At 37.6% G+C, this 16492-nt stretch overlaps 1 protein-coding gene across 1 annotated transcript in view; it reads left to right on the top strand.

Moving 5' to 3' along the window:
* Nucleotides 1–653: 653 nt before the first annotated feature.
* The window catches only part of ROS1 (c-ros oncogene 1 , receptor tyrosine kinase), a 182461-nt gene continuing 166622 nt past the window's right edge, over nt 654–16492 (top strand). The window contains exons 1-3 of the mRNA XM_006839976.1: nt 654–776; nt 9369–9413; nt 10340–10399. Of these exons, the coding sequence (XP_006840039.1) occupies nt 654–776; nt 9369–9413; nt 10340–10399 (228 nt within the window). The remainder of the gene's footprint in view (nt 777–9368; nt 9414–10339; nt 10400–16492) is intronic.

Genomic DNA, 16492 nt, shown 5'->3' on the forward strand with positions numbered 1-16492 from the left:
TGCGCTAGTTAAACTTCCTTGTCTTTAAGTCATCCTCAGAATATTTGTCTACTAATTTCAGCTTTCTTTGTTCTTTAACTTTAAAAATATGTATTTGACTTCAAAGGGTTCTGTTTCCCTCTCTGCTGCATCCCTTGATTTAAGCACTTCTCTTTCTCTGAGAATTCCTTATTATAATTACTCTCCTGTTTGGTAAGCACAGATAGTCAAAGCTCAATTCCCTGCATAGTTGAACCAGCCTCAAAGAAGCGATGTGGTAGATGACCCACCAAAGGGTTCCAGTTTCGAAGTGTGTATGTGTCACCTGCTTGCTGAAATGCAATTTGCATTTTCTATTTTGTTTACTTTCCATGTGACGCGCTCTTCTAAGACTTAACCTTTAGGCAGTGAGTGACTTTCTTTTATGGGAGTAAAAGGAAGCTCACTAAATTCTGAAATAGCTGTTGTGTGTTACAGCTATGCTGGTTTAAAAGGTCTAAATTAACAGATGTGAAATATTAATTTCAAAGGCATAGCTAAGCATATCAAAACAACAACAACAACAAATCCTCTAACCACTCTTTCAACTGAAGTGATGAAACCCAAAGAATTCATATAGTGATATGGAGAAAATGAGGAGGACGGCCATCTAAAACTCCGCCATTGGTGAAGTGATGAAGGACATTCACTGGCTTATTCTGAAACTTATCAATTTTGCTACTGTTGGCTGCATATGGATTTCTGTGGTACAGTGTACAGTCTTAAACAGCTGCCTCAAGTCATGTGTAATTAATCTGGTAAGTTTCACTAGTCTAATATTTATTTTTGCAGGAACTAGACCATGTAGATTTAAAGTTGTTTTAACTGGCGGAATTATTTTCTTTGAGAGTTTTCTCGTGAGATACGGTATCAAGGCAATATAAAGATCTTTGTTTTTTTTTTCCCGGAAATAAGATAGGAACATTTATAATTATAAAAGGTAGGACAGGCAGCTTATTTCTTTATCTAGTCATAGATATTTTGTTTGGGGTAAGGATTGGGTAAAGGAGACTGAAATGAATCAATTTTGCATGCTTTAACAAAACCCTCAATTTTAACTCATTTTCTGTAAAATCATTTATATATTTTTTGAAGCATGAAATAAATTTGGCCACAGGATAATGCCTTCTAGTTCCAGGCAAGCAATATCATTTATATTGTGCGTAGATGGTTGTTTAAGAAATTGAACGATCAAGGAAGTACATAAAGATGACATTTAAAATCACATTTCATTTTAAAAGGAGCAATTATTTGTAAATCTCTTTATTGTGTGTATTTGAAACTTTTCTGTAGTTGAATTTTTTTGATATGGATATTTGTGTTTTCTTTCTAATTTCTAGATGTTGTGGTGGCCCCTATATGTGCAGGATAATATCTTTTTAGTTATTTTGATCTGGTTATGCTTAAACTAGCCATTAAGTCAACTAAAAAAACTTAAAATACTCTAGCTAGGGAAAGATACATTCCTATCTGAACACTAAGGAAGTAGCATCATAGTTTGCATATGACATTATTTATAGTTATTCTTTTCAAAATGATAAAAACATCGAATATATTACTTATTATTATGCTGAACTATCGGTGATAGGATTCTGTGGTACATTAGAAAATAAATTTATTTATATTACACTCTTGATTTAATTCAACCTATAGTTAAAAGTAATACTTTGGCTTATAAGAGAAATAGCACTTAAAAATAAAAGAAAGCTAGGTATTTATAAAAATCTTTGCTGAATACTTCATTGCCATTAATATTTTAGTTTTGTTTTTACAGTTGCAAACCAAATTTTAAAATGGAAGACTAGAACTATAAAATATTTTGTTTTCAAAAGAATATTTTATTTTTCTCTAACTATAGTGGGACAACATTTTTATAAAACATTGAAGACTACAAAGTAAGGGGGGAAATCTATAATTCCTCTCACTATTAACCTTTGGTTACATTTTTCTTTCTTTGTATATATTTTTATGTAAATGTTGGCACACAGTACCAAACTTTTTCATTTAATGTTACACTGTGTTTCTTCATGTCCTTAAAGTTTTTTATTTTTTTTTATTTTAGGAAACTGAATTGTTGATATGATTAGTCTTTCATCACATGAATGTACCACCATAAATTTGTTAATTCTCTTATGATTAAAATCAATTTTATTTTCAATATTGCAATCTTCATTTTATTTAACTTTATTTTAATCTTATCTTGTATGTGGGCTCCTTAATTTCAGGGTTCACAGAGGGAGTAGTTTGTTCCTTTGTTGATTTATCTTCCGTTCAACACCTACAGAGAAAGGCACAGCTGATGTGGTGGCAACAGCAAGAGACATGGTCTGCTAATCTGACCAGTGAATGAAATACATGTTGCCAATCGGGTCTCCCACACAGGCTGGGGCATGAAAGCTAGCTGAATAAGCAACCCAATGTAGCCATGGATTGGGCAGAACATATGTAAAGTGATCGAGTTTATTGTATCTTCTGAAATTTTTTTCTGAGCCATCCTTTTCAGTATGGACATTTATTGTGACGGTCATCTTTGATTTCATTGGGTGGTCCTTTCTCGTGGTTTGGGTGCAAGTTTACAGAGAAAGTCCATTGGCTCCATATGATAAGCACTGGACTGTGAACCTCAAGGTGCATGGTTCTAACCTAACAGCCATTTTGCTGAGAAGATTCAGTCTCGGATACCTTATACCGGGTGACTGTAAGTCAGACCTAATTCAAGAGAACTTTACGATAACAATTTATATGCACTTTATTTTGTGACATTAATTGTCATCCCTTCAGTGTAACAACGCTCTTTCCACTTCCTACCTGGGTTTCCATTTTCCAGTCTTTCCTGTCCCTTCTTGCCTCTGACCTTTGTTTTTATGCAAATACTGCCCTTTTGGTATTGTATGGTAGTTCTTAGAAACAAGTTTCCACATAGGTGTTAGTGTTCATTTTCAAGGCTTTTTATTTGATTGTGGAGTCTTGTGGTGCTGTGGGTTGGGCTTTGGAATGCGTACCTCAAGGTTCATGGTTCAAATCCACCAGCAGCTCGGCTGGAAAAACATGAGACTGTCTGTGCCTGTAAAGCATTCTAGTCTAAGAAACCCCACACAGTGTCACTGTGAGTCAGAATCAACTCGCTGGCAGTGGGGCTTGTTTTGGTTTTATGGTTTGGTTGATGGTATTCTCTGGGAGCGAGTTCAATTCCAGGTCTGAAGGGTGCCTAACGGCCATAGTGTCCCAGGCTCCACCAGTCCCTATCAGACCAGTAATGGGTGGTTCTTGATATTGAAGCATTTCTTCTTTTAAAAAAGAAACACAGAAGACTCTTGTTCAGAGGCAAGTTAAAGTTACTGGCCAAAGATGCACAAAGCACAGGTCTAGGCTTGAGCATGGCTCTTTTACATTCACTGAAGGATCTGATGTACTCACTGACCTAATATTTTAAATTCTTGATGTCACATACTGCAAAAACAAAAGCAAAATAGTCGGTGTTCATCAGAACAGTAGTATTGTGAAATCCTTTACAAAAAGAAAAAAACAATCATGATCAAATAATTTATGGAAATGATTTTTGCTATAACTTCTTTCGGTAGATCCATGGGGCACAACAGCACATTAAAAGCTTTGTTAAATCACAATTTTTCAGACTTCCTTGGCCACATAGTTTTCACTTTGACTAACATCTCTCAACAACTTAGGAACTAGTACTAAAAAGTGCTACATTAGAAATACCAATTTGATTGAATAAATATTCCTGAGCATCTCTGTCTATTCAGCTATGTTGTGGCTCCAACTGGGATACAAAGTAAGGAAACTATGCAATCACTGCCTTCAGGGAGATTGCAACTTGTTGAAAAGTTAAGTTTCTACCATTAAACAATTAAATACTATGGCAAATACGATGATTATAGTTTTTACAAGAGTAGAGGATGGTGACAATGCATTTTCTTTTCTTTTGAATTGCATCCAAAGTTTCAAAAGAATCAGCTGAAAGATTATTAGAAACAATAGAGTTCAGAAGGCTGTCCTGTTACTGATAGAAACTGGTGGAAGCCTTGAGACTATAGTCCTTAGTCACCCTTCAGGCTTGGAAATGAACTCAACCCCAAGGATCGATTTTTAGCCAAACAACAGACAGGTCTAGAAGGGGAACTATAACACTAGGGAGGAAAACACACCTTAGAATAATCAACCTGTTGAGATAAAAGAAAAAAAAGGCAGTATTTTCCCAAGGACAAAGTTCAGGAGAGTTAGGAAAGAAGGGTGAATGTCCACAGAAAACCCAGGGAGGCAATGGGCCGAGTGATGTGATGCTGTAGGATTGTAATCAAACATATGAAACAAAATATGCATGAATTGTTGGATGGAATACGGATTTGTTCTGTAATCCTTCACCCAGTTCACAATAAAATGTTTGTTGTTGTTGTTGAGAAGGTCATCCTGTTAAGGAGTCCTGGTGTGGCGCTTTAGGGTAAGCAAGGTTGTTTGAATTGAAAGGTTGGTGGTTCAAATTCACCAGCTACTCCTCGGAAACCCTATACAGGGTTGCTATGAGTCAGAATAGACTGTATGACACTTAACAACAACAACAACAACAAATCCTCTTAAAAAATTTAAAGTACAAAATTTAATATTTTTCTTATGTTGTTATTAAGTGCTGTCGAGTCGATTACGACCCATTTTCTTATGTTGTTGTTGTTAAGTGCCGTCGAGTCGGTTCCGACCCATAGCGACCCTGTATAGGGTTTCCGAGGCTGTAAATCTTTACGGGAGCAGAAAGCCTCATCTTGCTCCCGCGGAGCGAACTGGTAGTTTTGTACTGCTGACCTTGCGGTTCACAGCCCGATTCGTAACCACTACAGATCATATTAAAACGTTGAAACTAGACAATGGAACAAAATAAAATTCCAAGCCCAAATTGCAAAAATTGTATAAAATAATCTAGAAATTAGGATGTCTTATACTGGTGTAAGGATTGTTGTTGTTGTGTGCCATCGAGTTGGTTCCCACCCATAGCAACACTGTATACGGTTTCCAAGGAGTGGCTGATGAGCTTGAACCACCAATGTTGTGGCTCAAATGACCTTGCAGTCCAGCGCATTAACCCACAGCACTCTACCATGATTCCAGTAAAACAGACTATAGTCTAGAAAATTTTTTTTAAAAAAATTATGGCTTATTTAGGCTAATGTGGATTATGATAAAGAAGGCAATTCAAATCAATAGTGGGCTAGACATTTAGAATAAAAGTAACCCCCTACAGTATTTCCAGACTCAAATAATTTCTGGGAAGTATTAAAAATATAGTTTTAATACAGATAAATACCAAAAACAAAAGCAAAGCTTTATCCCATTAAAAATTAGGAAAATTTGTTTGTTGTTAAATGCCATCGAGTTGGTTCCAACCCATAGTGACCCTATATAGGGTTTCCAAGAAGAAGCTGGTGAGCTTGAACTGCTGACCTCATGGTTCAAACTGATTTTGCAGTCCAGTGCATTAGCCACAGAGCCACACCAGGACTCCTAGGAAAAATTAGAGAAGAATATTTTTATAATCATGAGTGGGGAATGCCTTAAGAAGTTGAATCAAGAATCCAGAGTCTCTAAAAGAAAATACAAATAAATTTGACTACCAAGAAACTTAAGCTGTTAGGATGAAAAATAAGCTTAATACAATAAAAACAAATCCAAAATATGGGAAAAAATATATATGACACAAACACAATTTTAGTAGCCTTACAAGCTAACCAATTGTCAGAAGTTCAAATCTACTAGTCGTTCCCTGGGAGAAAGATAAGGCTTTCTGCTCCCATAAAGATTCGTAGTCCCAGAAACCCTGAACAGGGTCACTATGAATCAGAATCGACTCCACAGCACACAACCAGCACCACCAATATACACAAGGACTCCTGGTGTGGTGCTGTGGGTTAATGCGCTGCACTGCAAAGTCGGTTTGAGCTGCAAGGTGCCTTGGAAGTAAAATCATGAGTCAGAATCATCTCAATGGCAACTAAAAACCATGTCCATAAAAGCATTTAAAAGTCAATAAGAACAACACAATAAGTTTAAAATATGAACAACCACTTCACGAAAGAAGAAATATACATATAAACAGCTATATAAAGCAAGTGGCAGATGCTCAACCTCAAAGCAACTACAAAACTGTAAAGTAAAAATGAATCATCATTGTGTCTTTTATGAGGTTGGTAACACAGCACTAGTCAAGGTATAGTCTATCTGGTCAGGAAGCAAATTGATAACAATTGGTAGATAAATATTAAAATGAAAAGGGAATATGAGAGGACTTTGAAAACTGCGTGGAAGAATTCCATTATCCTTGAATTCCACTTTTCTATGAACTTTTTGTAGGCCCCTTGAATCCTTCAAATGCATAGTGGGAAATTTATCTGAGGGGATTGTTGTATAACTAATTAAAAATATGTGCATTAAAAAAACTGTTGATAGCAAGTTGGCACATAATATTAACAGTAATAATAGCTTTCCAACAACAAGTGCCTGATATTCTACTATAATAATTAATGTAATATTTAATGTAATCCTCAATTAATAGAACTTTGTGTACTAAATATTATCCTATTTAGGTTCCAGATGAGAATGCTAAGTTTAGATGGCACAGGTAGCTTTTAAAGAATAGTATCTGGAACAAGTGATTTATGAGGGATTAAAAGGCAGATCATTTTGTTCTATTCCATTTATTGGGGGTGTCAGTTCTGTCTCCGTTTGAACTGCAAGGTCGGCGGTTCAAGCTCACCAGCTGCTCCTTGGAAACCCTATACAGGGTCGCTATGGGTCAGGACCGACTCGACGGCACTTAACAACAATAACAGTCCTGTCTCAGCAACCCTGTACAGGGTTTCCAAGGAATGGCTGGTGAATTTGAATTGCTGATCTTGTGGTTCAAAGCAACATTGCAGTCCAGCACGTTATCCCATAGCACCACACCAAGACCCAAAATTTATTAGGGCTGTTGCTGTTGTTGTTAAGTGTCTTCGAGTCAGTTCTCATCCATAGCAACCCTGTATAGGGTTTCTGAGGAGCAGCTGGTGAACTTGAACCACCAACCTTGCAGTTCAAACTAAGCTTGCAGTCCTGGGCATTAGCCCACAGCGCCATATCAGGACTTCAATTGTTAGGATAGGAAGTAAAAAATGATGAGAAAAGGGGACTCAAAATGTTTATGAATAAAATCATGGAAGCAAAGCTTTTGCAACACAACTTATCTAAATGATGCAGCTCTTGTTCTCTAAGTATTTATCTGAAAAAACAAACAAACATATTAAGGGTCCTTCTTTTTTTTTCACACATTAAATGAGAAAGAGAGGGAAACGAGGTAACATTTGTTTTTTGGTTCCTGTGTCTGATTACTTACCAAGTAAATACACACAATTTTAGGCCACTGGATGAGTTTCCCAAAGGACAGAACTTCTGGAGTATTCCTAAGTGGGAGGCCACCTTGAATTAATGAATTTATCCATTCAACAATCAATTATTGAACACCTATTAGCGATCAGGTGCTAGCCAAGATTCTGGGGATAGATAGAGTGAACAACAAAATGGAAGGTCAGGTATTTACATGGAGAGGGGAGAGAGTGCTCAGTGTGTTTAGTGATAGTATGTTTTTCTCCTTTGAAAAGAATAAGCTGTTCAGAAGACCACAACAGATGCTTAGACCACCCCCATTCCTCCAATGCCCCTTTGAATTTTCTAGCCTCTCTTGGGACAAATTTTTTTTGTAGTGGGCACCAGCCTAGGACAGATACCCTGTTTCTTGCTGGATTAATTATGTCTCCAATTCAATGGTCCTAACTCAGCAAACCCTTTAAGGGATGAGTCTGATTAGTGACTAGAATTACTAGAAATATGCACACAGTTTGCCTTTGTTTATAATTTTAAATCAACTCAGGAAAACAGGTTGAAAATTAATCAGATCCATGTAACACTTTTTGGATTTTTATCTGATGATTGTTGTTGTTGTTAGGTGTCATCGAATCAGTGCCGACTCATAGTGGCCCTACGCACAACAGGATGAAACACTGCCTGGTCCTGGGCCAACCTCACAATCATTGCTATGCCTGAGTCCATTGCCGCAGCCACTGGGCCAATCAATTTCCTTGGAGGTCTTCCTCTTTTTCTCCAAAAATTAACCAGCACATTAACCCGCAGCGCCACACTTTGCCAAACATGATATCCCTCTCCAGTGACTGGTCACTCCTGATAGTATGTCCGAAGTATGAGAGATAAAGTCTAGCCATCCTGGCTTCCAAGGAGCACTCTGACTGTACTTCTGCCAACATAGATCTGTTTGTTTTTTTGGCAGTTCATGGTAATTTCAATATTCTCCTCCAATGTCACAACCTAAATCTGTTCTTCTATGGCCTTCTTTATTCACTGTCCAACCTTCATATGCATATGAGGTTATTGAAAATACTATGGCTTGGGTCAGGTGCACCTTAGTCTTTAAACTGACATCTTTGCTCATCAACACTTGAAAGAGATCTTGGGCAGCAGATTTATTTGATTACCAAAGGTCAAGTATTCCATCTTTGGTAGGCCCTACTGTTTATACAGGGAGCTTCCATAAGGATTTGTTGATATTGTTAAGTGCCATCCAGTCAGTCCCGACTCATAGCGACCTTGTATAGGGTTTCTGAGGAGCAGTTGATGAGTTTGAACCACCAACCTTGCAGTTAAAACTTACTTCATGGTTGAGTGCTTATCCTACAGTGCCACACCAGGATCCCCTATAAAGATTTACAGCCTCAGAAATCCTATGAGTGGGAACCAACTCCATGGCATATAACCACTCAAATAATGACCAGAGAGAAAGAACTGAATGTAAGGTTTCCCTCTTAGTTCCTATTTTCTTTCTTCTCCCCAGTACAACAATTCTTAAGACTGTGACTATATGAATAATGATACATTTTTCTATAAAATTATAAATTTTCATTTTTCTATGATGTCACCGTAGGATAAGCATTCAACCTCAAGGTGGGTTTGAATCGCAAGGTTGGTGGTTTAAACTCACTTACCAACAACAGCAACAAATTTTCTTTATAACACTGCTTTAAAACAAGAAAAGTCTAAAAATAATTCAACTTTAACTTGAGAATCTTTCCTTAACAAATGCTACAGGTTTGTTTCATTCTGTGAGAGAATCTGTCTGTAAACCACTCCTTGTAGCTACTTTCATTCCATCTTTGTAGTTTCTGCCGAATTCTTGGGCATTTACATTTATGTTTGCACTGATTCTTTCGCTTGATTTCTTGACTGAGTTAGTGAGTTATAAACATTTGGCTCCTAGCTTTAATAGCTGGTGTTTATTATCCACTTCTTCATTTCAGGGCAGGCAGCTTGACATTGGCACACCATATAATCAGAGTGAACCGGTGAGTAATTGCTTCCATTATTAGGGACTTTACAATGCTTGTTGATTTAAATAAAGGGACAATGGTCAGATTTAATAAAAAATAGAGTAATTGCTAAGTAAAATCTCATTTTTTGCTTTCTAGAGGAAAGTTAGTATAAAAAAATAAAAAGGCTAAACTGGCAGACTATTTAAAAATAAATCAGGGACAATGTGTTGAAGTGGCAAGAGCACGGAACTAAAACCAAATCCATGATTCTGATTCTACATAAATGTCTTTCTAAAGCTGTAAGCAAGGAGCCCTGGTGGTGTAGTGGGTTACCAGTTGGACTGCTAACCACAAAGTCAGCAGTTTGAATCCACCAGCTGCTCAGTGAGAGAAAGATAAGGCTTTCTACTCTTGTAAAGATTCACAGCCTTGGAAGCCCTATACAGGGTCTCTATCAGTTAGAATAAACTTGGTGGCACACAACCACCACCACAGCTATAGGCAGCAGAGTCCTTCTATTGAGGTTTTGACGTACTACCTTCTGGTTAAGTGTCCAGCTCTAAGGTTTGTCATTTTAGGACACCCTATGGGCCAACAATATACTTGATATCATGCTTTCTGGAGCTTTACCTGTTTGCAACTACCCTGTGGACAGGTGCTCCTTGAAGGTTGCGTGTTTCTGGGTTCTAGGCTTGCCACCCCAGGGCTTACTTCCATGCAGCTCCCTTGTGCCTTGCAGTGAACCACACCAAGTCCTGCTTTGTCTGTAGATACGATAGCTCTGCTTGGCATCCCAAAATCATGGAACTTTTGATCACTTTGCTTGGTAGATTTTGATTTCTAAAACATAGTAATTTTTCCACTGATCTTGAATTACATTTTTTATTATAATGCACTTTAAGTTCTCAAGAAAAAGTTCTATTTCTTCAGTTACCAGTGTTTCTTGTTGACTCTTGCAGTGCATCCGAGGATGTCATTTTTGGAACCCTGATGATCAAGAAAGTTGTGCATTAAAGTGTGTAAGTATTATACACACCTGTTTTGATACTGATGTCTTCCTTAAAAGAGAAAAGTTGTCTAAAGGATTCCCATTTCAATTTCTACTCGTCTTCTTCTAGTTTGTTAGACACTCAAAAAAGAAAGAAAGAAAGAAAAAAGCCTGAGTAATACATAGTAATTGAAAAGAAATTGAGATCAACATTTTGAATGCAATTGGATACTAAGGAAGAGGTTAAATGCCAACCGTGTAATCAGGGGATGGTCAAAGAAGGCAAATTGTGCCAAACTATAAGTGACTGGAGCACAAGTTCGGTTTACACTAAAAGGTTGGCAGTTCAAACTCAGTAGTCACTCACTCCTTGGAAACCCTACACAGGGTCACTAGGGGTTGGAAGCTACTCAACAGTACTTTCTACCAACATAAGTCTTTTAGTAGAATAATCAATGTTAGTTATTTTTAAATTGTCTAGTCCTTCTCAAAATTTAAAGATACAGATTATCTAGGGATGTAGTGAAAATACAGATTCTCATTTTGTAGTTCTGGATAGAGACAGATTCTGCCCTTGTACCACACACTTCTAGGTGATGTGATGATGTGGATTCTTGGAGTACACTGAATAACAGAGCTTTGGGTCATTTGCAAAGTTTCTCTGTAGGGAACATGGTAATCTAATCTAGAAGTCACAAACACTCAGGTTTACTCCACTTTTAGTAGGAAATATAAAGGGGTTTCAAAAAGTATATAGAAAAATGAATGAAAAGATAATGGAATTTTCCATTAACTTTTTGAAGCCCCTCCTACATCCACAGGCACGTTTTCATTTTAAATTTATTTTGACTTTGCTACTTTCAGTGTAACTTTTATCACTTAACCACTTGGTACTTTAGCCTCCTCATCAATAAATTAGGTAATAATATTATCTCTTAAGGATAGTGCTCAAAACATTACAAGCACTCTTATTGTGTGGATAAACCTTGAAAATATTATGCTAAATAAAATAAGTCAGACACAAAAGAACAAATATTGTGGCCATCCAAAGTAAGATGATGGAGTAGGCAGACACATTGAGCAGACAATCAAAATATAGAGTTAGAAAATATAGTACCAGAAATGGCATCAGAACTACTTGATAAGGAATTTAAAAGAATGCTATTTAGAAAACTTAGCAGATTGAGAGAAATATTGACAAAGGCAAGGAAAACACACACAAACTTCAGAAAAATTCAGGAATTGATCTGACAAATAAATGCCAAAATTGGAAACCATTTAAAAACAGCAATTAGAAAGTCAGAAGATTGATATTAAGACTTCAGAAATAGATAGTACATCGAAAGGGCATAGAAGTATTGAACCAATGGAAGTCCGAATCAGTGAGCTTGAATACATTTTCTTTTGAGTCAGATGATAGCTTTGAGATTTAAATTAGGCATTAGCCACTCCTAATATCTAGTTCTCATAAGAACTCCAGTGGCATGATAGGTTAAGCAGTGAGGTTAAGCATGCTAGGTTAAGCACACTGTGAGGAAAACACTTCAAACCCACCAGCTGCTCCTTGGGAGAAAGACGAGGTTTTCTGCTCCCGTACAAATTACAGTCTTGGAAATCCTATATATAGGGTCATTATGAGTTGGAATCAACTTGATAACTGGTTTGGCTTTGGGTTTATATGTAGTCTGTATAGTTTTTCTTACATAGTATGTACTCACAGATCACCACTTACTTGACGGGAATTTTCTAGTACCCATATTGTGCCTGCATTTTCCAGAGACACAGGCAATATCATTTTTATGATCACACTCAGAAGGTCCCAGCTCTGGACTCCTTCACTTTTTGCATATATTTGTTGTTGTTGTCAGGTGCCATCGAGTCGGAACCGACTCCTAGCAACCCCATGCACAGCAGAACAAAACAATGTCCGATCCTGAGACAACCTCACTACCGCTGCCACACTTGAGTTCATCAATGATGCCACCTGGCCAATCCATCTCGTTGGGGTCTTCCTCTTTTTCTCTGACCCTCCGCCTTACCCAGCATGACATCCTTCTCCAGTGACTGTTCTCTCCAGACAATATGTCCAAAGTATGAGAGAAGAAGTTTGGCTATCTTGGTCTCCAAGGAGCACTCTGGCTGCACTTTTTCCAAAACAGATCTATTGGTTCTTTTGGCAGTCCATTATATATATATATATTTGCATATATATATAATTATTATTATTTTGCTTTTTGCATATATTTTTCATTGGTTTGTTGTCAATGGTGGGGCAAGAAATTCATTTGGAGGGATTTTTTAGCTAAGTGTCATGAAGACCTTTTACAACTTTACAGATCCAAATAACGTTACTTTTCCTTTTCTTTCCTACACAGAATGATACCTATGTCACTGTTTGTGAGGTGAGTTGACAATTACTAAAAGATGTCCTCAAACCCCATCCTTATCTTCACCCCCATTCTTATCTTTTGTCTTAAAAAAAAAAAAACAACCTCTTAGAATAAATAAAATATTTCACATTCTAATGAAGAAATTTGAGTCATTCTCAAAATACAGAAACAGTCTTCCTGGGAGTGGTATTCCTTTTGGCATAAAATGACTGTATAATTCCATTTTTGGCATATATGAGGGGGCTTCAAAAAGTTAATGAAAAATGTAATTGAAAGATAATTGGAATTTTTACATGAACTTTTTGAAGTTCCTTTATATATTTGCTACAAATTTAGTATATACATATAATGCATATATGTGTGTGTATATATATATATACACATATGTGTGTACATGTGTATATACATATATATGTGTGTATATACATATATATGTGTGTGTATATACATATATATGTGTGTGTGTGTATATATATGTAGTGGATTACATGTTGGGGTGTTAACCACAAGATCAGCAGTTTGAATCCATCAACTGTTTCATGGGAGAAAGATGAGAATTTCTGCTCCTGTAAACATTTGTTGTTGTTAGGTGCCATTGAGTCAGTACAGACTCATAGCAACCCTATGCACAATAGAATGAAACACTACCCGATCCTGGGCCAACCTCACAATTGTTGCCACACTTGAGCCCACTGATGCTGCCACTTTGCCAGTCCATCTTGCTGGGGTCTTCCTCTTTTTCTCTGATCCTCCACCTTACCAAACATGATATCCTTCTCCAGCGACTGGTCCCTCCTGACAATATGTCTGAAGTATGAGAGACGAAGTATGGCCATCTTGGCCTCCAAGGAACACTCTGGCTGCACTTCTTCAAACACAGATCTGTTTGTTCTTTGGCAGCCCATGGCACTTTCAATATTCTCCTCCAACACCATAACTCAAAAGCATCAATTCTTCTACAGTCTTTCTTATTCATGATTCAGCTTTCACATGCATGTGAGGTTATTGAAAATACCTTGGCTTGGGTTAGGCACATCTTAGTCCTCAAACTGACATCTTTGCTCTTCAACACTCTAAAAAGATCTGGTGCAGCAGATTTGCCTAATGCAAATTTGATTTCTTGACTGCTGCTTCCATGAATGTTGATGGTTGACTCAAGAATAATGAAGTCCTTGGCAACTTCAATCTTTTCTCCGTTGATAAGAATGTTGTTTATTGGTCCAGTGGTGAGGAATTTTGTTTTCTTTATATTGAGATACAATCCATACTGAAGGTTGTGCTCTTTGATCTTCATCAGTAAGTATTTTAAGTCTTCTTCACTTTCAGCAAGCAAGGTTGAATCATCTGCATATCGCAGGTTGTTTATGAGCCTTCCTCCAATTCTGATGCAAGTTTTTCTTCATATAATCCAGCTTCTCAGATTATTTGCTCAGTATACAGGTTGAATAACTATGGTGAAAGAACACAACCTTTTTGCACACCTTTCTTAATTTTAAACCATTCAATGTTCCCATGTTCTGTTTGAACAACTGCTTCTTGGTCCATGTACAGATTCCTCAGGAGCACAATTAAGTGTTCCAAAATACTCAAGCTTCGCAATGTTGTCCATAGCTTGTCATGATCCACACAATCAAAAGCCTTTGCATAGTTAATGAAGCACAGATAAACATCTTTCTGGTATTCTCTGCTTTCAGTCAAGTGGGACAGAGGTAAATAATGATGTATGCGCAACCTTGGAACAACAGGGCTCTGGGATACAAGGATTGAGAAATGGTTGGAATGGGGAAAAGGGGGGAAATAATGTTAAGATGCTTGGTTGTCTTTTGAATCTTGGTTTCCCTGGCATACCATTATAAAATAGACACTTGAGGGGGAGAGAAAGGAATAACCAGAAATATCAAAACTTGTAAGTCTGTCTTCCGCCTATAACTGGTTGGAATACCTAAAATAGGGTTACAACTTGCCCAGTGAAGGAGGCTTCCTGCAGAGCCTCTGCGTTACATAATACCATAGGTGGAATCCTGAACTCTATCCAGAATCTTCTGAGGTGGGGAATTTCCACCAGAAAGGACAAACGGATCAGCCAGCAGTGGCTCAAAGAACAGGTGATACTTCTTGAAAAAAGACCAACAAGAAAAACACAAAACAATAACGGGCAGTACGACTGACTACTACAAGAACAAGCAAGTTGCTCTCCCAGGAGACATCAAGGCAAGTGGTCAGATCCCCTCAGGGAAAACCCCCTTTCAAAACTGAGATTCAATGGGAATACACAAGCAGACACGTGCTCTGTCTGGTGACCGCATTGGTCACCAATAAGGGGAAGTGAGGGAAAAACAACAATGAAGCCGCGAGCTAAATCCAGCCATGTTCAATACACTCCTGTGAACCTGGGTAGAGACCTGGTTGGCCAGCAGTTTGGCAAGATCTGGGGACTCCTGGGCCCAGAGTCAGTGACAGAGCAATATAGGACTAGAGTGGAGAATGAAGCATCCAGCTGATAAGAAGAGAGGGCATATGCACAAGAACATCCACACTTACAGATAATACCCACTTGATCTGACTTCAATGACTGGATTTTTTCCTCTGAAATCCTATAATGGGTCACTATGAGTTGGAACTGACTCAATGGTACTTAACAACAAAAATGAGTCAGAACTGACATGATGGCAAGTTACTACCACCACCACAACTACCACCATGCACATATAAATTGTATAGATGTATGTATACACACGGAGTCCTGGTGTGGCGCTGTTGGTTAATGTGCTGGATTGCAAACTTGGTTTAGACCACCAGGTTGGCGGTTCAAGATCACCAGCTGCTCCTTGGAAACCCTCTACAGGGTCACTATGGGTCGGAACCAACTGGACGTCACTTAACAATGACAGATGATACACATATATGAGTAGACTTCAAAATTTTTGCGGAAAAAATGAAATTTTTCACAAACTTTTTGAAGTCCCCTTGTAAATATATATTACTTTAGTTTGATTTGTGAAAGGTTCTAATTCTTGGAGCCTGGGAGGGGTGAAGAAAGGAAAGGACACACTTAAGAATAATAACCTTATCTTTGCTGACTTCATTTTCTTCCTCATCAAGCTTACTATTCTGTCATTAAACACATTAAATACATTTACTATTCTGTCCATTAAAAAAGAAGTCCAATTGCAATTTTCGTCTTTACTCAACAAAACCCCCTAGCAATGTTTTGGAATGCAGTTATTTTCCCCCTTGCTGTGATAGATAGTAAGGCAACAATAGACAAACAGTAAGAAAGCGAGTTTGCCATCAGGGATGTCCCCTTATGCTCCTGACCTCAGCTGACTCCTGCTGCCAGGTGATTCCATTATCTCCTCCTTTCCAACCCCTTACTTGATCTTCTAGTATTTGGAAAAATCTTAGTATTTTTTATCTTTTCCTACTTCTTTCCTTTAAACGAAATGTCCTGGTTTTCATTCCCTCCTAATCTATTTTAAGTTACTTCATGATAGATGTTTTTGAAGAAACTACATTATTTCTAAGTTTAAAACCTGTGCTGTGTCCTATCCAAATGCCCTTGAAACCAGAGAACAGAACTGTGCTGAATGAGAAAACAAGAAGGAGTATAAATTTGCTATCATTGGTAAACTGGGAAAAAAAAAATCTCTCTTTTAATAGAGAGCACAAGTAAGAATAAAAAATACCAAGTTGGAATATCTTCTCAATAGTCTGTTGCTCCTCTGTACCCAATG

This window comes from Chrysochloris asiatica, unplaced genomic scaffold (assembly GCF_000296735.1).
Source record: "Chrysochloris asiatica unplaced genomic scaffold, ChrAsi1.0 scaffold00027, whole genome shotgun sequence".
NCBI lineage: Eukaryota > Metazoa > Chordata > Mammalia > Afrosoricida > Chrysochloridae > Chrysochloris > Chrysochloris asiatica.